At 34.9% G+C, this 24,248-nt stretch overlaps 1 protein-coding gene across 7 annotated transcripts in view; it reads left to right on the top strand.

The window, feature by feature from the left end:
• STEAP2 (STEAP2 metalloreductase) overlaps positions 1-22,636 on the top strand; it is a 28,106-nt gene extending 5,470 nt beyond the window's left edge. For 3 of the 7 annotated variants that reach the window (XM_028846091.2, XM_077998082.1, XM_028846090.2), the window contains 4 exons: positions 7,784-8,307; positions 10,472-10,999; positions 13,400-13,564; positions 15,866-16,733. In XM_028846091.2, the coding sequence (XP_028701924.2) occupies positions 7,816-8,307; positions 10,472-10,999; positions 13,400-13,564; positions 15,866-16,153 (1,473 nt within the window). In that variant the 5' untranslated portion in view covers positions 7,784-7,815 and the 3' untranslated portion in view covers positions 16,154-16,733. Of the gene's footprint in view, positions 1-7,783; positions 8,308-10,471; positions 11,000-13,399; positions 13,565-15,865; positions 16,734-20,108; positions 20,837-22,463 lie in introns of those variants that run through there. The other 4 variants (XM_077998083.1, XM_015134144.3, XM_015134142.3 and 1 more) reach the window with 2 other exon arrangements.
• Positions 22,637-24,248: the final 1,612 nt, after the last annotated feature.

Raw genomic sequence — 24,248 nt, 5'->3', positions numbered from 1 at the left:
TAGGCAACCTACTTTGCTATTGAACATTAGAACTTATTTCTTCTAACTGTACATTTGTATCCATGAACCAACATCTCTTCATCCCCTCCTCCCATCAACACATCCTTCCAGCCTCTGATATCTCTTATGCTAATCTTTACCTCCATGGGATCCACTTTTTTAGCTCCCACACACGAGTGAAAACATGCGATATTTGCCTTTCTGTGCCTGGGTTATTTCACTTAACATAGTGGCCTCCACTCCTATCCATGTTGCTGCAAATGACGTGATTTCATTTTTTTAAGGCTGAATAATATTTCATTGTGTATACATAACACATTTTCTTTATCCTTTTGTTGATGGACATGTAGATTGATTCCATATCTTTGCTAGTGTGAATAGTGCGCAAAGAAAACAAACAAACAAACAAACAAAAAACCCTGAGGACGGGTATCTCTTTGATATACTAATTTCTTTTCCTGTGGATAATACCCAGTAGTGAGATTATTGGATTGTATGGTAGTTCTATTTTTAGTCTTTTGAGAAACAACCCCCATACTGTTGTCCACAGTGGCTGTACTAATTTACATTTCCACCAACAGCGTATAAGGGTTCCCTTTTCTCTGAATCCTTGTCAGCATCTGTTGTTTTTGTCTTTTCATAATAACAGTTCTAATTGGGATAAATTGAAGTCTCATTGTGGTTTCGATATGCATTTCCCTGGTGATTAGTGATGCTGAGTATTTTTTCATATACCTCTTGACCATTTGTCTTCTTCAGAAAAATGTCTATTCATGACCTTTACCCATGTTTATGGGATTATTTGTTTTTTATTGTTGAATTTTTTTAGTTCATTGTATATTCTGGATATTAGTCCCTTGTCAGATTAATCGTTTGCAAATATTTTCTCCTATTCAATAGGTTGTCTCTTCATTCTGTTGATGTTTCCTCTGCTGCACAGAAGTCTTTTAGTTTAATATAGTCCCATTTGTCTGTTTTGTTGTTGTTGTTGTTGCTGTGCTTTTGAGGTCCTAGCCATAAAATCTTTGCCTAGACCAGTGTCTTCAAATATTTCCCCAATGTTTTCTTCTTGAAATTATATAGTTTTGGGTCCTATGTTTAAGTCTTTAGTTGACCTTGAGTTGATTTTTGTATATGGTGAGGGACAGGAGTTCAGTTTTATTCTTCTGCATACAGATATCCAGTTCTCCAAGTACCATGTATTTGAAGAGGATATCCTTTCCCCAGTGTATATTCCTGGTGCCTTGGTTGACAATCAGTTGGCTGTAAATGTGTGGATTTTTTTTTTTTGTGGATTCTCTTAATCTGTTGCATTCATTGGTCTGTGTGTCTGTTTTTATACCGGTACCATGTTTTTTTGGTTACTATTGCCTTGTAACACATTTTGAAGTCAGGTAGTGTGATGCCTTCAGCTTTGTTCTTTTTGCTTGGGATTGCTGTAGCTATTCAGGATATTTTTTGGTTCTATATGAATTTTAGGATTGCTTTTTCTAATTCTATGAAAAATGACATTAGTATTTTGATAGGGATTGCATTGAATCTGTATATTGCTTTTGGCAGTATGGCCATTTTAATGATATTAATTCTTCCAATCCATAAGCATGCAATATTTTTCCATTTGTTTATGTCATCTTTAATTTCTTTCTACAGTGCTTTGTAGTTTTCCTTGTAGCAAACTTTCACCTCCTTGGTTAAATATATTCCTAGTTTTTTGTTTTGTTTCGTTTTGTTTTTAATAGCTATCGTAAATGGGATTGCCTTCTTGGTGTCCTTTTCAGCAAGTTCATTGTTGGTGTATAGAAATGGTACTGATTTTTGTATGTCGATTTTGTATCCTGCAACTTTATTGAATTTATTTATCAGATCTAAGAGTTTTTTTGTGAAATCTTTAAGTGTATCTAGATCTAAGATCGTATCATCAGCAAAGAGGGACAATTTGACCTTCCTGTTTTCCAATTTGGGTACCTTATATTCTTTCTCTTTCCTGGTTGCTCTGGCTAGGACTTCCAATACGATGTTGATTAGAAGCGGTGAAAGTGGCATCCTTGTCTTATTTCTGTTCATAGGGGAAAGGCTTTGAGCTTTTCCCTATTTCAAAATAATGATAGCTATTGTTATTATTATATAGATCATATAAGCCCTTATTATGTTGAAGCATATTTTTCCTATGCCTAGTTTGTTGAAAGTTTTATCATGAGGGGATGCTAAATTTTCTCAAATGCTTTTTCTGCATCTATTGAGATGATCATATGGTTATTGTCCTTCATTCTCTTTAGGTGATGTATCACAGTTATTGATTTGCATATGTTGAACCATCCTTGTATCCCTGGGATGTGTCCCTGGAATAAATCCCCTTTGATCATGATGTGTTTTTTTTATGAGTTGTTAGATTTGGTTTGCTTCTACAGACACACACACACACACACACACACACACTTTTTAGGAGACAGGGTCTTGCTCTGTTGCCCAGGAGGGAGTGCGGTTATGTAATCATAAATCACTGCAGGCTTCAACTTGTAGGCTCAAGTGATTCTCCTGCCTCAGCTCCCGAGTAGCTAGGACTTCAGGTGTGTGCCACCACGCCTAGCTAATTTTTAAATTTTTTGTAGAGATGAGGGTCTCATTATGTTGCCCAGGCTGGGCTTAAACTCCTAGCTTCAATCGATCCTCCTGCATTGGCCTCCCAAAGTGCTGGGATTACAGGCATGAGCCATCATGTCTGGCCCTTGGTTTGCTAGTATTTTATTGAGAATTTTTGTATTTGTGCTCATCAGGAATATTAGTATGTAGTTTTCTTTTTTGTTGAGGCTTGTTTGCATTTGGTATGAAGCTAATGCTGATCTCATAGAATGAGTTAGGCAGAATTCCCTACTGTTCAATGTTTCGGAATAGTTTGAAGAGAATTGGTGTTAGGTCTATTTTGAAAGTTTGGTAGAATTCGGCAGTGAAGCCATGTGGCCCTGGACTTTTCTTTATTGGGAGTTTTAAAATTACTGCCTCAACTTTTTTGTTATTGGTCTGTCCAGGTTTTCCGTTTCTACCTGTTTCAATCTTGGTAGGTTGTATGTGTGTAGCAATTTATCCATTTCCTCTAGGTTTTCCAGTTTGTTGGTGTGTAGTTGTTCATAATAACTTCTCACGATTTTATGTATTTCTGTGGTATCAATTGTAATGTTTCCTTTTCCATTTCTGATTTTTTATTGGAGTATTTCCTCATTTTTTCTTGGTTAGTCTAGCAAGTGCTTTATCGATTTTATCTTTTCAAAAAACAAAACTTTTTGTTTCATCCATCCTTTGTGTTGTTTTTTAAGTCCCAATTTGTCTAGTTCTGCTCGGATCTTTATTATTACCTTCCTTTTACCAATATGGGGTTTGGCTTGTTTTTGCTTTTCTAGTTCCTTGAGGTACATCATTACGTTGTTTATTTGAAATTGTTATGATTTTTTGGTGTAGGTGCTTATTGCTATAAACTTCCATCTTAGCACTGCTTTTGCTGTATCTCATAGGTTTTGGTGTGTTGCATTTTTATTTGTATTTGTTAAGGGAGATTTTTTGATTTCTTCCTTAATTTATTCTTTGCCACCGTAGTCATTTAGAAGCATGTTGTTTAATCATTTATTTTTACAGTTTCAAAAGGTCCTCATGTTATTGACTTCTAGTTTTATTCCATTGTGGTCTGAGGAAATACTTGATATGACTTTGATTTTTTAAAAATTTGTCAAGTCTTATTTTGTGTTCTAACATGGTCATTCTTAGAGAATGTCCATGTGCTGATGAAAATTTGTATTCTGTAAGTGTTTTATAAAATGTTCTGTGAATGTTTGTTAGGTCCATTTGTTCTAACGTATAGTTTAAATCTAATGTTTCTTTGTTAATTTTCTGTCTAGATTATCTGTCAGATGCTGGCAGGGGGTGTTGAAGTCCCCAACCGTTGTTGTATTGGAGTCTGTCTCTCCTTTTAGATCTGATAACATTTTATTTATATTAATATATCTGAGTGGTCTGTTGCTGGGTGTATATATGTTTAGAATTGTGATATCCTCTGGCTAGAATTGATCCATTATCATTATTTAATGACCTTCATTGTCTCTTTATACTGTTTTTGACTCAAACTCTGTTTTATTTGATATAAGTATAGTGACTTTTGGTTTCCATTTGCATGGAATATCTTTCTCCATCCCTTTGCTTTCAGTCTTATATGTGTTTTTATAGGTTAGATGGGTTTCTTGTACCCAGCATACAGTTGGGTCATGATTTTTTATCTATTGCTAGTCTATATCTTTTAAGTGGAAAATTTAATCCATTTGCATTTGAAGTTATTCAACAATGAAAACTTCCCAAGTCTAGTGAGAGATGTAGACACCCAGATACAGGTAACTTAGAGATCTCCAAAAAGATACAATACAAAAAGGTCTTCCCCACAGCACATTATAGCCACATTGTCAAAAGTAAAAGACAAAGAGTGAATTCTAAAAACAGCAAGAGAAGAAAGACTAGTCAACTATAAAGGAACCCCCAGCAAATTAAAATTTTTACCTGTTCACATTCTGATTTACAGAAGGGGTTTGAGCTTGCTTTGTAAAATAAACAGATAATTAATGTTGTTTTGTTTTTGTTTCTGTTTGAAAAAGTCTTGATCATCATGATTGTTAGATTTAAAGATTTTGCAATTCTTATATTTTGGGAGATGCTACGGTATATACTCAGAAGAACTCCGGGCTGGGATATAGGAAACTTGGATTCCCTTGTGTGAATCTAGCAACCTTTTTTACCCTTAGATAATGCACATGATTACCATTAACTTTTGAATGAAGTGAGCATGGATTTCATTACTTCTGGTTTCTCTAACCGCTCTTGATGCCCAGCATTGCCAGTGACATCTCCAAATGGATATTGACAGTTTTTTTCCTACCCTGGTACCTCTGACTCCTGCCTGCCCTTCTGGGTGCATGGACCACGCCAAGGGAGTGGTCTGTCTTGAAAGGTGTGAAATGAAACATGTAATTGATTTAAAAATAGTAAAAGTTCTTCTTTCCCAGGATTGGTTACTCCTAGGTAACGCTGAGGAGGAATGAAATGACCAAAGAAAAAGGAATAACATACTAATTTGAGTACAACTATAATTGTTACACCTTGATACTTATAACCCCAAGAAAACACCCTTTCCTAAACTCCATACATACACCTGAATAACACATGTCTCAGCTGGACTGACTACCTGGGTTCAAATCCTGGCTCCCCTGTTTTCTGTCTTTATGTCCTTGGATAAATTAATTATCTTCTGCAGGTCTCAGTTTCCTCATCTACAAAGTGGGTGTGACAGTATTAGCATCTGTCTCTTAGGGTGGTTGTGGGGATTCAATCAGTTAATACGTAAAAACCACAAGAGAGCTGAAATACATTATGTCCTATATAAACATTAAGTAATATTATGATAATTATTGTCTTTCTAAAGTTTAACATACTGATGTATTTGGAGTTACTGGATGTGACTCATTTCTAGGGTAAAAAGTTGAATTTTCCTGGCTCTAGTCATTTCAAATTTCATTTAGTAAACCAACATATTTTTGAAACATTCCACCTGTGCCTGTAAAGTCCATTAAATCCTCTGAAGTGGTCCACATCTGCTATGAGCATAAAAGAAATTGTGCAATGAGGGTAGAATGGAAGAGTATTTTTCTTTCAGACCCAATTTTGACACTAATTCATGGCAACCTGATTTGTATTCTTGAGCAAATTATTCCAAATATGAACATTTCAGATGTTAGTCTCTCAACTAAAAAATAACTTGAGATATTTTTCCAGGAAGAATAACTGCATCATAGTTTATGCAGCCAACAAATAAAACGGCGTCATGTTGAGGTCCAAAGGGCGTGGGTGGATGAGCAGAAAGAATACTCCAACAGCTGTAGGCAGGTGAAAGATGATTTTATTCAACAGCAACTCTCATCAACAACTTTCTCACACTGTCCATCCTGTCTCGGCTGCTTAGTCTGGTGGCTCCCACACACAGCTGCGGGGCCTGCTCTCCCTTGGCTTTGGAGTCAGCACCTTAACTATTTCAATTTCTCTCTCTGGGCATGGGCAAGCCAAGCTGTGTCCTGGCTCCCCCTGTCCGTCTGCAAAGACAGACAGCTCTGACTCTTTCTTTCTCTGGGCCCAAGAGTGCCTGTACAGTGTCAGCAGGGCAATTATACCTTTTACAGACAATAGTGGCTTAGAGCCAAGTGATGAGTTTTCCCTATGTTATAACGATGGTGGTGAGCTTCTCTGTTATGTCTACATGGCTATGATAACAAGTGAAGTTATATGCCTGTGCTGTAAACTCACTCTGGATGCTTACCTCTGCCTGTCCTTGACCAAAGCACCGCCATGTTTCTTACAAAGGGGAAGAAAAAGATTTCATAAATATTATATAATTTAAGACCATAAGCATATTACTAATCCCTTTTTCCATAGGTAAGCTATCTTTCTTAATGATACATTGTAAGATCTAGAGTGAATGATAGAAGTCCATGGTATTTACTCTTTTGTTATATTTTGATGCCTATTTTTCTTAAGATATTATTTAAGTGCCAGGGTTCATTGTTAGCTGATTTATCTAGCTCTCATTTAATGATAAAGTCACTAGCTACTGAAGTATATAGGGAACTTTATAACCTCCACCTCAAATGACTCTAGACAGTTTTGGTTTAAATGGCTTTTTAAAAAATGGTTTTTCTTTCTTCTCTTGTCTTGTGATCCATCACTTAGTATCACAGTCCTCTCTGCCTCTAGCAGCATTTGTGATTTGCTGCCTCTGATCTGCTCAGAAGCTGGGTAATCATGCTTGTTACAAGTGTGTTTTTCAAAAAAGTTCTGAGTGAAAACCTCAGTCTCTTTTCTCATGTGCTCTAGTGAGGTAGGAGGCAGATCTTGACTCCAGAGGCAAGGTTCAGACACTGGACCAAACTGAGGTCAGGGCAGAAGCACCTCCCCATAAGACATGCCCACCAGTGTGCCATGTCAGTTTACTATTGCCATGGCAATGCCCAGAAGTTACCACCCCTTTCCATGGCAACAGCCCAACAACCCAGAAGTTACAACCCTCATCCTAGAAATTTCTGCATAAATCACCCCTTAATTTGCATATAAATAAACTAGGTTTAAATATGAGTGCAGAGCTGCCGCTGAACTGCTACTCTAGGCACACTGCCTACGGGGTAGGCCTACTCTGTAAGGAGCAGTACCTCTGCTGCTGCTGTAAACTGCTGCTTCAGTAAACGTTGCTGTTTAACACCACCAGCTTGTCCTTTAATTCTTTCCCAGGCAAAGCCAAGTACCCTCCTGAGCTAAACCCCAATTTGGGGACTTTCCTGTCCTGCGTCACTAGTGCCTTGCTGCTCAAAGAGGGGTCTTCAGACCAGCACTGGTATTGCTTTCATTAGAAATGCAGAATGTCGCGCCTCCCTCCAGACCTACTCAATCAGAATCTATATTTTAACAAGATTCCCAAGTGATCTGTGTGCACATTAAAATTTGAGAAGCCCCACTTTAGCACATCACCTTTGTGACAGTTAATTTTCCTATTGAGATGCTTTTTTAAAACACGAAAGATTTATATGATATGAAGAGAAACCAGAATAGTGATCCTTTTTTAGCTTACAAATTGTGTCTTACTGTGCTCTATGTTAAAGTGTGGTGAAATATTTTACCTCTAGAAATACACAGTATTACAATGTCTAGAAGTGTTTTAATGTTCAGTAATAGGTAACTGATGAACATTTTATTTTCTCTCCCCTAGGATATTTTTGGTGATCTTGGAAGTTCTGTATCATGGAATCAATCTCTATGATGGGAAGCCCTAAGAGCCTTAGTGAAACTTTTTTACCTAATGGCATAAATGGTATCAAAGATGCAAGGAAAGTCACTGTAGGTGTGATTGGAAGTGGAGATTTTGCCAAATCCTTGACGATTCGACTTATTAGATGTGGCTATCATGTGGTCATAGGAAGTAGAAATCCTAAGTTTGCTTCTGAATTTTTTCCTCATGTGGTAGATGTCACCCATCATGAAGATGCTCTCACAAAAACAAATATAATATTTGTTGCTATACATAGAGAACATTATACCTCCCTGTGGGACCTAAGACATCTGCTTGTGGGTAAAATCCTGATTGATGTGAGCAATAACATGAGGATAAACCAGTACCCAGAATCCAATGCTGAATATTTGGCGTCATTATTCCCAGATTCTTTGATTGTCAAAGGATTTAATGTTGTCTCAGCTTGGGCACTTCAGTTAGGACCTAAGGATGCCAGCCGGCAGGTATGTATTTTACATTTTTATTCTTATGTATCTGGTATTTTGTAGTTAAACAGCTAAACAAATATCAAACATTTTAAAACTAAATTCTGACACTTTCCAATGATTATCATTTGAAAATTAATTATGAGCACCTGAAGATTAATGTCCTGACCTTGTAAGGGCACATTCCCATTCCCAAAATGATGTGGAAATCTGGGAAAATAATGTGAACTTCATCCAGTTCAACTTGAGAATAAAGCAGATGGGGAGCTCGGTCAACACCATTGTGGAATGAGCTTTTATAAGTAAACACATAAAATATGTTAAAAATTTTTTTTAAATGTGCTTATGCATTATAATTAAGCATGATTATAAAACACTTTTATTGTTTTTGTCCGTAAAGACAATTGATTCGATTCCTTAGAAAATAAGTTTAAGTATTATATCATTGTATGCTGTATATCAGAGTCATGATAACCATTTACTTTCCAGTCTTTATTTTAATGACTAAAAGAACATATGCTTTTCTACAGGCTATTTCTGAATCTTTTTTTTCTTTTGCATATCCACCAAAGTTTAGCAGTAGATATAGAATAAGCAAATTAGAACCAGGACCTGTGAGACAAACCTGAATTTAATCATATACCCATATTTATACCAAATTTAAATTTTTAACAGAAAAAAATGTGGAACAGTGATGAAATTCAAAATAAGCTACAAAATAGTCTAAATTTGTATTTTGTAGTGTTTGTGCCTTTATTTTGAATGTTTGGTTTATTTTTAGACTTATTATATCATATTATGTCATATTATAATTTATACAAAATTTTTTCCAAATGAGTTTTTAAAAAAATTTATTCCACCATTGTCACGACTGTAATGAATTAATTTAGAATACTTTTTTCTTACTTCTGTTATAAAAGGACCTCTATTTTAAAAGTTCATAAATGATTATATAATATTCATTCAAATAGGATTTGTCCTTCATCTGGCTAATGTTATCTGAGATTAATAATCCAAAGAGTGTTATATTGTCACCATTACATAAATAGAAACATGCAAATATTTCTATGTGGTCTATTTTAGAGTCCTTATACAAACATCTTTAGGGATATATTTAGGAATTTGTTTTCCCCAAACATTATTTGGAGACTTTATAGCAATATTTTTCTAGCCTTGAATGAAGTGGCCTACCCATTAGTAATAGCAGCTCACTTCAGTAATGAACTTGGGGCTCAATAAACACTTGTTGAATTTTCAACTATATTATAGTATCTAACAGATTTCGATAGTTTGAAAGCCTACCCTTGCCTCCACCCATCACGTCATTAGAGTTTCTGTAAAAGTAGTATCTTTGTCTTAGAAAAGGACAGTTGCTTTTCTATTTAAATTAACTAAGCCTTATAATTTTTTTACTTGCCAGGTATATCATCATTATTTAGAGATGAAAGAATTTAATATACTGACCAATGAAATAGTATACCTGAGATTATTATGGTTTTTCTGAGATACTTGGTGTATTGGTTTCTAAACCTAAATTTTATTTAAAATCTTATTAAATTTTATTTAAAAATATAGCATCATGACATAATTTAAAGGTTTTAATTGCAGATGGCCATCCAAAGTGCATGCCCACTTCCAGTCATGCTAAATATCTGTAAAGGGCAGTGTTTGCACTCATACTACTAGACAGAACTGCTACAGTGCTAAAACTACATATTGTTCATGACAGCAGGGAGTGCCAGCCCCACACTGTCCTCTGTGGGAATTAGGGAAGTGGAGTGGGGCAGGGGCATGACCAGCAGCTCAAAGTCCACCTAAACCCCTGGAGAGGAGGCCTTACCCGGCTGCTGCTACTGAACTATGCCTAGAAGAGTACACTTTTCTTTCCACCTGCCCCCCCCCGCCACCTGGGGGATCCCCTCTGACGCTCGAGGTTGCAGCTACATTTTCCTGCATTTTATTGTCCTGTTATCATAAGTGGCAAGGACTTTTTTGTTCTCATGACACTGTTTAAAACCTATTAGTAATAGGTTAATACATTCATAAATGCCTTATCTCCTGAACTTTAACCATTTGCATCACTCAGGTTCATTACAGGTGATGCTCCATAAGTGGAGCATGCGATTGCTACCATTTTTATAAACAACGGTGATAATGCTGAGTCTTTTTATTTTTCCCACAGGTTCATATATGCAGCAACAATATTCAAGCCCGACAACAGGTTATTGAACTTGCCCGCCAGTTGAATTTCATTCCCGTTGACTTGGGATCCTTATCATCAGCCAGAGAGATTGAAAATTTACCCCTACGACTCTTTACTCTCTGGAGAGGGCCAGTGGTGGTAGCTATAAGCTTGGCCACATTTTTTTTCCTTTATTCCTTTGTCAGAGATGTGATTCATCCATATGCTAGAAACCAACAGAGTGACTTTTACAAAATTCCTATTGAGATTGTGAATAAAACCTTACCTATAGTTGCCATTACTTTGCTCTCCCTGGTATACCTAGCAGGTCTCCTGGCAGCTGCTTATCAACTTTATTACGGCACCAAGTATAGGAGATTTCCACCTTGGTTGGAAACCTGGTTGCAGTGTAGAAAACAGCTCGGATTACTAAGTTTTTTCTTCACTGTGGTCCATGTTGCCTACAGCCTCTGCTTACCAATGAGAAGGTCAGAGAGATATTTGTTTCTCAACATGGCTTATCAGCAGGTACTGAACATGCTTGTTATTTATCTGATGCTAGTAAAATACTTTTTATTAGTATAAATTATAAAACATAAAATTTTGCATGCCTTTTAATGGAAATTTGATTTTTGTATACTATGGGAGGGGAAATAATTGTTCTTTAAACAATGTTTTCACGTAAGAATTATGTGGCTAATTCAAAATTATTTCAAGTAAAGGCTGCTACCATCCTTTTCCTTACAGAATAAAAGCAGAAACGTAGAGGGTTGGGTTCTCCCCTTTTTTCAATGTTATAATTGCAATGAGTGCTTTCAATATTCAACAATTCATTGTTTTAATGTTTTATAATTGGTCGTGCTCCACAAAATGATGAGGCAACTCTCAGTAAATATATACGATAAAATTAGAACTGGTAAAAATACAAAGCAGAACAGGAAGACAAGATCAGGAGAAAAAAGTCGAATACACCTCTGCTGAGAGTGTCTGCACAGCTTCTCTTTTGGCTTTGAGATTTTCAACACGATGAGAAAGGAGACCCTATTATTTACAAAGCTCTTGTTATCAAAAACTAGAAAACAATAGTTCCACGGGTGAAGCTTTTCTAGCACTTAGCTCTCAAAAAAAAAAAAATCTTAGGGAGCATTTCATGGAAGGGGCTTGATGATGAGCTAGACTATGGTTTTCCTCCATAATTCCCAATCCACAAATGTAATTTAAGGGGTTTCCCTGAAGCTGTTTGGTATAACATTTCTCAATGAAAGCCAAGAACATTGCACCAAAACAAATGTGTAAAAGCATGTGCGTTTTGTAAGGATCGAAGGCATCATAGTCCAAGTATGTGGCATCTAGTAATTAAGCTTGTTTCAACAATAAAACCTAAAATAATATTTTTCTAATTAGTAGATTGATAACCTTTAAGCCATTCACTTTCTGGGGGAAAAAAACACTTCTCTTAATGAGATACTAAGGCTTTTATAGTTGCTCAGTTGGCTCCCTTACCTCCTTCCAGTCATTTGCCCAGATCTCACCTTTTCAGTGAGTCCTACGCTGGATACCATTTTAAATGCTGCTGCCTCCACCCCAACCAGTATTCCGAATCCCGCTGACTTACCCTGCTCTACCTTTCTTTTTTTAATAACGCTTACCATCTTCTAACACACTTGACTTCCATGTTAAAAATACATTTACCAGTGTTTGCCTTCCCCCCTCAGAATGTAAGTTCATGAGAAGAGGGATCTTTGTCCATCTTTTTCACTGATACATACCCAGTGCCTAGATCTGAGCCTAGACATTGTGGACACTCCAACAGCCCATTTGTGGGATGAATGAATGAACTGGGAGAGCAGGTAGATCCAGGTTGTAGTCTCTGAGTACACTGGGTAATGCTGTTATTCTGTATTGTATAGATATCAAATAAGAAGATGGTAGCAACTCTGGGGCCTCTTTTAAGATAATGGTATGATTGCCTCAGGGAACTAATGGTTAAGAAGCAGCTTTTTGTTGTTGTTAAATTTTAAGTATGTTTTGTTAACTGGAATTGGACAAAGTTAAACTGTTGTTAAGTTAGAATCTGTTTTCCATTAATAGATACTTATTTAAATAAAAAATTTCAGCTGATGGAGTCCAATACTTGATTTATACTCTAATTATATTCTGAGTGTAAATAGAACTTCTAAAGGTAGTCCCTACACAGAATACCACAAATTCAGAGTTAACTGTCTGACTTGATTATACACACATTATCAATGTAAGTAAAAGATGTTTGGAAAAATACTGCATATAAATGACACAGTCAGAGAGTTGGGAATCATATTAAATTAGGCAGTTCAAGTGGAGAAATATTTGAGCTCCATTGGCCTTTATAGCCAGGGAAATCATAGCTTTCTAGGAAGAGAAGATGAGAAGAAAGACAAAACAGAGATATATTATTCATGTGATGGAAGAAGATACTGACGTAGTTTAGAAATTCCCTGCCTGGATCCAAGTTGAACTAAGGCCAGACTGTATCCCAGATATTCAACCAAGTTTAAACCAGCTTGTAAAAGTACTTCGAAACTAAGTTTAACTCCAGTAACTTCTTTTGTGTCACCCTAGAACCAACCACTAGGCATTTTATGGTGTTGGACTCCAGAGTCCCTGTAATGATGATGTATTACAAATGTGATGGCAAAGCTTTGCCCCTTTATTCTAGCACGTATACAAGGAAAGAGAAAGTTTTGTCCTCCTTTTGTTTAATTCTCTTTTCCCCTACACCTGGAGCAGTATCATCCAGTAACATGTTCTCTATAATGGTTTGTTAGACTGAATTAGTGCAACTTAAATATGTCTATATATGACCAGGTTCTTCTTATGCCAAGAGTGAACTCTGCTGAATCAGTTAATGTTCTACTAAACAAAGGAAGTTCACATTTGCTTTCTTGTTAGGTTCATGCAAATATTGAAAACTCTTGGAACGAGGAAGAAGTTTGGAGAATTGAAATGTATATCTCCTTTGGCATAATGAGCCTTGGCTTACTTTCCCTCCTGGCAGTCACTTCTATCCCTTCAGTGAGCAATGCTTTAAACTGGAGAGAATTCAGTTTTATTCAGGTATGTGGGGTTTTGTTTGGTCAAGGACTGTGCAGGATAGGATTTCCTTGTTAAGAACAACTGAATTTTAAATCTTTTCCTTATAAAAAGGGTGCCTTTGAGAGTGTATTTATGCATCTAGATACATTATGCTGGAAGGCAGCTTAGGACTGCTCTGGTTGAGTAAGTGAAACACCAGTCAGTATATGATTGTACTGGAAGACTTTGACAGCACTGCCTTCCTATGTTAAGAATGAAAAGTTACCTTAAAAGAGAAAAAAAAAATGAAAGTGGGGAAGGATGAGCTTAGATCAAATTTAATGTTGCAAGTCAATTTATTATTAGCCAAGTTAACGAAAATTTATTTTATGTTTTGAGTCATCTTGATCTGTCCAGAAAAATCTTATTAATTTGAACTCAAGTGGGAGTGTCAATCTGAATATTTTAAAGAAATGTGTGTGTATATACACACACATACAAACACAAGCAGTGGCAAACTAGGTAACTAGATTAATGGATTATAACATGCAGCCAGCCTTAAGAATTTTGTTAGTACAGGTATTTAGTGTATCAGTAGTACACTAATATGTATGGATGTCTGTAAAGGGATTTCAAACCACCATGGTATTTAATAAGTTAAACATTCACCCTCTCCAATAATATCTAAATAATAAGGTTGCATATTTTAAAAATACATGACTGAAACATGGACCCTTCTTGTATTTTTACAAAATCTGTACTGGTTGTATCCAAATGGTTTACAGCACAGTAGACAAATTCATGTCCTTTGGTGGTACACTTAAGTTTTGTTTCGTTTCATTGCTTATTTGCTTGTTTTTTTTAAGGTCATGTAAAAATCTCATTCAAAGCAAGGCCATAATGCTTATCTGAATTTATTTTTCCTTTTCAAAGAAAAGGGAGAGTACTTTCCCAACAGCTAGTTTAAACATACCTGAAAAGAAATAGAAGGTTCTAGACAGATGCAAATTATCATTATAAATTTAGATGAGTAATTGCAAATATTTTGCCTGCCGGAGGGTTGATATTTTCTCAGTAAAGTTAGACATTACATCATTATACGGATGTAATATTACTTTTCTATAACAGACTATTTTTCAAAGTAAGCAGTCTTAAACATAATAATTTAGCAAACTAAAGAATGGTGATCTTTTAGAATTTAACCTGTAAAGTGCCTAACTGAAGTATTCTTATTAAACTCTGTATTTGAATTCTTGTTTATATTAATACTGCAGGATTTTTCATACTTGCCTATTAACCAGTGTGTATATGTGTGTGTGTGCCCATGAGGATGCTCATTTAATTTTAATTTAATTAATTTTAATAATTTTAAATGAGTTTATTTAATTTTATCATATATCTGTTTATGTATTAACAGGTATGTGTCACCTAACAATGGGGAACATTCTGAGCAATGAGGCAATTTTGTCACGTGAACATCATAGAGCATATTTATACAAACCGTGACCTATTGCTCCCAGGCTACAAACCTGTACAGCATGTTACTGTACTGAATACTATATGCACTTGTAACACAATGGTAAATATTTGTGTACCTAAACATATCTAAACATAGAAAAGGTACAGTAAAAATAGGGTATATAATCTTGTGGGACCACTGTTGTATATGCAGTCCATAGTTGACCAAAATGCCCTTATGTGGCACATGACTGTATTTATGTGTATGTGTACACACACACTCACACACACACATATATACACACACACATTTCTTTAATACACAACTGGTGGAAATGTGAATAATTTTTATAAAGAAGAGTTTAGCAGTATGTATCAGTACCCTTAAGGAAAAGCTAGATGTTTTGACCAATAATCCTACTATTAGAAACCAGTCCTAAGAAAATAAATCAAAATATGGAAAATGGCCTAACATGACATTTATAGTTGAGGAAAATTGGAAACAGTAAATTATCAACAAAAAGGAATGGTTGAATAAATTATGCACATCCATTCAATAGAATATTATACAGTATTAATTCATCTTCATACTTAATGACATGAGGAAAATGTTCTTGATAAAATAAATGAAGTAGTAAGAATATTGAAGTGTGTGCAATCGCGCCTCATTTGTGTAACATAAGGTGTGCATATAAATAATACATATATATGCATATATAAAAATATTAATATTGTTTAATTCAGTAGAGGACAAAGGTTAACTTGATAATTTAAGACAAAATAGTTTTATCAAAATATAAACACGGTATATCTTGAACTTAATTTATGGGTTTCAGTCATTTGTTTCTTATTCTTTGTTTCTTTTCCTTTCTCTCCTGGCCCAAGTCTACGCTTGGATATGTCGCTCTGCTCATAAGTACTTTCCACGTTTTAATTTATGGATGGAAACGAGCTTTTGAAGAAGAGTACTACAGATTTTATACACCGCCAAACTTTGTTCTTGCTCTTGTTTTGCCCTCAGTTGTAATTCTGGGTAAGATCATTTTATTCCTTCCATGTATAAGCCGAAAGCTAAAACGAATTAAAAAAGGCTGGGAAAAGAGCCAATTTCTGGAAGAAGGTATTGGAGGAACAATTCCTCATGTCTCCCCAGAGAGGGTCACAGTAATGTGATGATAAATGGTGTTCACAGCTGCCATATAAAATTCTACTCATGCCATTATTTTTATGACTTCTACATTCAGTTACAAGTATGCTGTCAAATTATTGTGGGTTGAAACTTGTTAAATGAGATTTCAACTGAATTAGTGATAGAGTTTTCTTCAAATTAATTTTCACAAATGTCATGTTTGCCAATATGAATTTTTCTAGTCAATATATTATTGTAATTTAGGTATGTTTTGTTTTGCCCAACTGTAACCCTATTGTTACTTTATATTTCATAATCAGGCAAAAATACTTACAGTTAATAATATAGATACAATTTTAAAAACAATTTGCAAACCAACAGAATTTTAAGCTTTTAAAATAATTTAATGGATATACATTTTTTTCTGAAGATTAAGATTTTAATATTCAACTTAAAAAGTAGAAATGCATTATCATATGTTATTTTTAAGAAAGGACATATTATATTAGCATCTAGGTAAGGGTGCATGATAGCATTCCTATATTTCTCTCATAAAATAGGATTTGAAGGATGAAATTAATTATATGAAGCAATGTGATTATATGAACAGACACAAATTAAAAAGACAAATTAAACCTGAAATTATATTTAAAATATATTGGAGACATGAAATACATACTGATAATACATACCTCATGAAAGCTTTTATTCTTTATTGTGCTACAGAGCAGTTTCATTTTCATATTAATATACTGATCAGGAAGAGGATTCAGTAACATTTGGCCTCCAAAAGTGCTATCTCTTAATACAGTACCAATCCTGGGAATTGTATAATAGTTCATACTTAGAACAAAAGTATCAAGTTTGCACACAAGTAGTCTGTCAGCTGACCTTTGTCGCACCTTAACCAGTCACCACTTGCTATGGTATGGGATTATACTGATGTTCTTTGAGGGATTGTGATGTGCCAGGCATGGTTCTAAGTACTTTACTTGTATTATCTCATTTAATACTTAGAACAACCCCGTAAGATAAGTAGTTATTATCTTCATTTTACATATGAGGGACCAAAGGATAGAAAAGTTATTTTCCAAAGGTCATGCAGTTAATAAATGGTGGAGTGAGCACTCAAGTCCAGGTAGTCATATTCCAGAGGCCACGGTTTTAACCACTAGGCTCTAGAGCTCCCGCCGCAGCCCTGTGCATTGTGTTCACAATGCCAATCTAGATGCTTCCTCTTTTGTATAAAGTCACTGACATTCTTTAGAGTGGGTTGGGTGCATCCAAAAATTGTATAAAAATATTATTATAATAAACTTATGACTGCTTGTAGGGTAATTCACAGTTACCCTATTCTTGGTTGTAACATGAGCCTTGAGACCCGTGGCAGTCCATATGCCTCCCTATGCAGTGAAGGGCCCTAGCAGTGTTAACAAATTGCTGAGATCCCATAGAGTCTTTCAAAAATCTCTGTAGACCTGGTTTTCTCCTTTTCTCTTCCTGAGAAGTTCTCCTGCCTGCATAACCATTCATTAGGTAGCAATTTACAAGCATGAAGGATATTAGGGCAAGTGGCTAATTATAAATCTACTCTAGAGACATGTAATCATACAGATTATTCATAAAATTTTTCAGTGCTGTCCTTCCACATTTAATTGCATTTTGCTCAAACCGTAGAATGTCCTACATTTCCCCCACCCCCATTTGCTATTTCTTTATTAAAATAGAAAATTATAGACAAGATACAATTATATGCATTCCTCTTCCTGAAATTATAACATTTCTAAACTTACCCACATAAGTACTACTGAATCCAGCTGCCAACAATAAAAAGACTTTTATTTAGTAGAGACTACCTTTCCCACCAGTGGCTCTTTTCCTACAACTGCATTGTCAGTTTGGTAATTCACTCATGATTCTCTAATGTTCTCCTCTTGGTGAATTTTATTATCTTGTACTTTCTAACTGAGCTCTCTCTTTTCTTTATTTTAATTATATTTCTCCCCACTTGATAATCACTTGTTAGTTCTTGGTGGGAATTCAGTTGGGCAATGATAACTTTTATGGGCAAATACCTAAACATTCTATTATAGTGAACTAATGAAAATAACAGCATATTTTCAGTATTTTCTTGTTCCTTAAATTCCAGTTAACACTATGCTTAACCGTTTAATGTGAAAACGAAATGAAATATTCCTAAAAGTTAGATGACTATTAAAGCATATATTGTTGCATGTATGTATTAAGTAGCCAATACTCTAAAAATATCACTGTTACAGATAAATGAGGCCTTTAAAAATATGAAAAACAAACTTTTGTGAAAATGTATAAAAGATACATCTGTTGTTTCGAATGGCACTATCTTCTTTTCAGTACTACAAAAACTGAATAATTTTGAAGTTTTAGAATAAATGTAACATATTTACTATAATTCTAAATGTTTAAATGCTTTTCTAAAAATGCAAAACTATGATGTTTAGTTGCTTTATTTTAATTCTATGTGATTATTTTTCTTAATTGTTATTTTTTTATAATCATTATTTTTCTGAACCATTCTTCTGGCCTCAGAAGTAGGACTGAATTCTACTATTGCTAGATGTGAGAAAGTGGTGGTGAGAACCTTAGAGCAGTGGAGATTTGCTACCTGGTCTGTGTTTTGAGAAGTGCCCTTTAGAAAATTAAAAGAATGTAGAAAAGATACTCAGTCTTAATCCTATGCAAAAAGAAAAAAAATCAAGTAACTTTTTTCCTATGAGGAAAATAACCATGAGCTGTATCATGCTACTTAGCTTTTATGTATATATTTCATATGTCTCCTGTATTAAGAACATTTAAAATCATATTTAAATAGGAATATATTCATGCTAACATTATTTTTCAAAATATACATGGAAATTTAGCCCAGATTGTCTACATGTAAGGTTTTTATTTAAACTGTAAAATATTTAAAAGTATGAATAAAATATATTTATAGGTATTTATCAGAGATGATTATTTTGTGCTACATACAGGTTGGCTAATGAGCTCTAGTGTTAAACTACCTGATTAATTTCTTATAAAGCAGCATAACCTTGGCTTGATTAAGGAATTTTTCTTTCAAAAATTAATCTGATAATAGTAACTTAAAGTATATTATACTTTCATTACAATCAAATTATAGAAATTACTTGTATAAAAGGGCTACAAGAATATACACAATTTTAAAATATTTTCATATATCTCCTATCTAATATGATAACTTAATTCTTCTAAATTACCACTTGCCATTAAGCTATTTCATAATAAATTCTGTACAGAGTTTCCCCCCAAAAAAGAGATTTATTTATGAAATATTTAAAGTTTCTAATGTGATATTTTAAATAAAGTATCATAAATGTAGTAAGTAAATATTTATTTAGGAATACTGTGAACAATGAACTAATTATACCTGTGTCAGTCTATGAAATCCCTGTTTTGAAATAAGTAAACAGCCTAAAATGTGTTGAAATTATTTTGTAAATCCATGACTTAAAGCAGGATACATACATAGTTTAACACACCTCACAGTGTTAAGATTTATATTATGAAATGAGATGCCCTACCTTCAATTGTTCATCAATCAGTAAAACAAATTCTGATATATATTCAGTACAAATGATTAGCCCTGAATGAAATGTAATAATTTCAGTGGAAACTCAATCTGTTTTTACCTTTAAACAGTGAATTTTACATGAATGAATGGGTTCTTCACTTTTTTTTTAGTATGAGAAAATTATACAGTGCTTAATTTTCAGAGATTCTGTCCATATACTAAAAATGTTTTGTTCAGCCTAACATACTGAGTTTTTTTAACTTTCTAAATTATTGAATTTCCATCGTGCATTCATCCAAAATTAAGGCAAACTGTATGGATTCTTCCAGTGGCCAGATGAGCTAAATTAAATCACAAAAGCAGATGCTTTTGTATGATCTCCAAATTGCCAACTTTAAGGAAATATTCTCTTGCAATTGTCTTTAAAGATCTTTTGCAGCTTTGCAGATATTCAGACTGAGCTGGAACTGGAATTTGTCTTCCTATTGACTCCTTTAAAAGCTGCTGCCCATTGCATTCCTGAACTGTCCTTGCAGTTAGGTGTACATGTGACTGAGTGTTGGCCAGTGAGATGAAGTCTCCTCAAAGGAAGGCAGCATGTGTTCTTTTTCATCCCTTCATCTTGCTGCTGGCATTGTGGATATAACAGGAGCCCTGGCAGCTGTCCCCAGAAGATCAAGGCCACACCCAAAGAGGAAGGCAGATTAGAGACCAGAAAGACCTTGACTACTTCCCTACTTCCACTGCTTTTTCCTGCATTTCAGCCATTGTAAATCTGGGTTTGTTACATGACGTGAAAATTAATCCTTTCTGCCCTACAGTTCTTTATCCTGATACTGTTTAACACTGTCTGAATTAACTAGACTGCAATAATTCTTACTTTTGAAAGCTTTTAAAGGATAATGTGCAATTCACATTAAAAGTGATTTTCCATTGTCAATTAGTTATACTCATTTTCTTGCCTTGATCTTTCACTAGATATTTTGTATCTGCTTGGAATATATTGTCTTCTTTTTAACTGTGTAATTGGTAATTACTAAAACTCTGTAATCTCCAAAATATTGCTATCAAATTACACATGTTTTCTATCATTCTCATACTGCCTTATAAACATTTAAATAAAAAGTAATTTAATGCTTTAACTTCTGTTTTGAAATGTTGTATACACGTGGATTTTTTTTCTTACTGAATAATAATTCCAGTATTTGATGGAGGCCTTCTAATAATTTTCTGAGTTATTTCTTTTCAGAAGCATCCAGAAAGCAATACACGTGATAGTTTTGGAGGGATTTTGTTTGTTTTTACTGAAGTAGTCATTTAGAAAAACCTCCATTTACATTGATTTTATTATATTATTTCATTTTACTAGCATTCATTAAGCATCTTTAAATCAGAACACACACAATATTCAAGCTATTCTGTAAACCCCCTGCTAGCAGAAATTTTATCTTATTTACTACTAAATCCCCAGTATCTAGTATAATATGGTCTATGATGGATACTAAAGAGATTTTATAATAAATCATTACTCATTTTTATAGAAAATTATGTTTTTTATTACCCCACATCCGTGCAGCCATGCCTAAAACCTTTTGCCTCTTCCTCATGCCCTTCCCATCACTGCTTCTGCCTCATGCCTTGCCTCCTGGCCAGTGGCCTAGCGCTACCCTATTGTCCTAAAGAGGAGTTTCTGCTGCTGCTGCCACTACCACCACCGCCACACTGCTATATGTTGATGAGTCCTGTACACGGTGCCATTGACAAGGAGAAACTGACCTTTGTACCTGTGCACCAGATCTGTCCGTGGAGGTTCTGGCTTCCCCAGCTGCTGCCTGGAAATGCTTAGGTGCTAATATCCTGAGAGTAGGATTGTCAGGTAAAATACAGGACTCTCAGTTAAATTTGAATTGCAGACAAACAAGAAATTACTTTTTATTATAAGCATGGACTTTTTTAAATTTTTCTAAATCTGGCAACCCTACTTAAGGAGTGAACTTTGAACAAGGAGATACAGCACAAAATGAAGCTAGCAGATAAATTCTCCCTTCCTTTCCCCCAGATAGGCTGTTCTAAAGTGCAGTAATTCAGAAGACCTTCATGAAAATCTCCTCAAAGACCGAGCAATTAACTGCACTTGTTGCCACCTATAACCAGCTCAGTAACACCTGCGTTTGTGTTCCCTTCTCCTAGTGCCTCACTTCCATTTTTTTCCTCACTTCTGTTTCTCAGAGATAGTACTCCCCACAGAGTGGCAGCAGGTGAATGTTGGTGTTTATTTATGGCAGGCTTGGGGAACCTAGACTAGTACAGTACTTTAGGTAGTGGATTCTTCCAATGGGAAGTGAAACAAGAGACAAATGATGACTTTGAGAAAGTCAGGCACAGGACCCTGCAGACTCAAAATCCAGATTTGTTAAGACCCCTGAGAGTAGAGAAACCCCTCATGGGCAGATTCACATTGATCAAATGTACAGTGATACACTGTTAAATCAGAATAGTAACTTAGTACTACTGTGTGAAATATCAGTGTCCTGTAGTCAAGAATACCATTTGTGCCTTAATTAAACATACTCTTTTCTTGAATCTGCTGTTTATAAGAATTCAAGTTATAATTCAAAATATATTGGGATCTGTTATGAGCTGAATTGAATTTCCTCAAAATTGCTACATTGAAATCCTAACTCCCACACTACCTCAGAATGTATTTGGTGACAGGATCTTTAAAGAGGTAAAGTGAGGTCATACAGTTGGGCCCTAATCCAATATGATTGGTGTCCTCATAGGAAGAGGAGATTAGGAATCAGGCATGCACAGAGGGAAGAACACGTGAAGTAAAAGGGAGAAGACGGCACGCCAAGGAGAGATGCCTCAAGATGAAATCAATCCTGCCAGCACCTTAGTCTTCAACTTCTAGCCTCCAGAACTGTAACAAAATAAATTTCTGTTGTTAAAGCCACCCAGTCTGTGGTATTTGTTACAGCAGTCCTCAAAAACTAACACAAGGTTCACAGAATCAGAACAAGTCAATTTAGATATAGAACTCAAATAATTAATGTCATTAGAACAAACTTGTCTGATTAATCTTGCTCCACAATAAAGACAGTTCCATCCTGGGATAATTGCACTATAACCACCCACCATTTAAACACAATAATAGTTATTCTAAAATCTCAGGAACATTTTTTTCATATAATTATTCCCATGTCATGGAACTGAAGCTTTGATTGGGTAAAAGTAGCGCTTTATAAATTCTTCTTTTCATTTATTATAATCTGTTTACTTTTCCACTAAACATGAGTAGTTCCTGCAGCTTCCTACTTAAAAATCACTTGCAGTTTGGGTTATTGTTGGTATAATTTTCATCAGAATGGTTGACTTCAGGGGTGACTATTCTTTTACTTTCGTTTTCTGTTCCACGTACTTATTCTTCCCAAATGTGCATTAATGATTCTGTTGGAAAGACGTAATTACTTTTGTTTTGTTTTTAGGCCTTGTTTCTATGCTGTCAACCTGAAAAAATTTTTTAAAACAGTGAAGTATAGGCTGGGAGTGGTGGCTCACGCCTGTGATCCTAGCACTTTGGGAGGCAAAAGTGGGCAGATCATTTGAACTCAGGAGTTCAAGACCAACCTGGACAACATGGTGAAACCCCATCTCTACAAAAAATAACAAAAATTAGCCAGACATGGTGGCATGCACTTGTAGTTCCAGCTGCTCGGGAGGCTAAGGTGGGAGGTGAGAGGTGGGAGGTGGGAGGATCACCTGAGCCCAGGGAGGTTGGGGCTGCAGCGAGCAGAGATCATGTCACTGCATCCCAGCCTGGGTGACACAGTGAGCCCTGTCTCAAAAAAAAAAAAAAAAAAAAATTAAGTGTAATAAACTCTAGTTTTGTATGCATTTCTTCTGTTACAGAATTTCCCTAAAGCTATCCTATTAAAAACTATGATTAGATTTCATATGTGCTATAAACATTCTTTATTTAAAATAAATTACTCTAATTAAGAAAGGAATAACATTTGCTTGAACATTTAGAACATCTGTAGAACATCTGGCATTAGAGACTACCAAATTCATATGTAGTCTAAAATACTTATTAAACACATTCTTAATTCAAGAATATATAATTATTCATATAATTAGAAATAATTATAATTTTACTAAACACTGCTAATTAGGCAGAGTATAAACAAGAAAAAATCAGAAGGAAAATAGAACCACAATTTGTAATATATTTATTTTAAAACATATTTAGCTTTCTTTGTTACTTCTAAAAGTAAAAATTGTAAGTCAATATATTATTAAAACTTCCAGTTAATCTTTAAGTCTACAGGTGCTACTAAGAAATTGCAATTTGTAACTTAACAGAGATACTAAATTCTGCAGAATTGTTACCAGATTCAAGCATTTCTCTTCTCTAGGTATAACTCATTTCTCATGTTTCTCTATCTTTTTGCTGAAATAATTTACTCCTTCAGTAGTCATTTCACCCTTTCACCCTTCTGCGTTTTTGTGTCATAACAGAAGAATCAATGAATAATGATTAAAATTAAGTCAACATACCTAATATA

The sequence above is a fragment of the Macaca mulatta genome, chromosome 3, assembly GCF_049350105.2.
Source record: "Macaca mulatta isolate MMU2019108-1 chromosome 3, T2T-MMU8v2.0, whole genome shotgun sequence".
In the NCBI taxonomy this organism is placed as follows: domain Eukaryota; kingdom Metazoa; phylum Chordata; class Mammalia; order Primates; family Cercopithecidae; genus Macaca; species Macaca mulatta.
The sequence above is the reverse complement of the archived record's forward strand: the minus strand, read 5'-3'. Positions and strand labels throughout refer to the sequence as shown.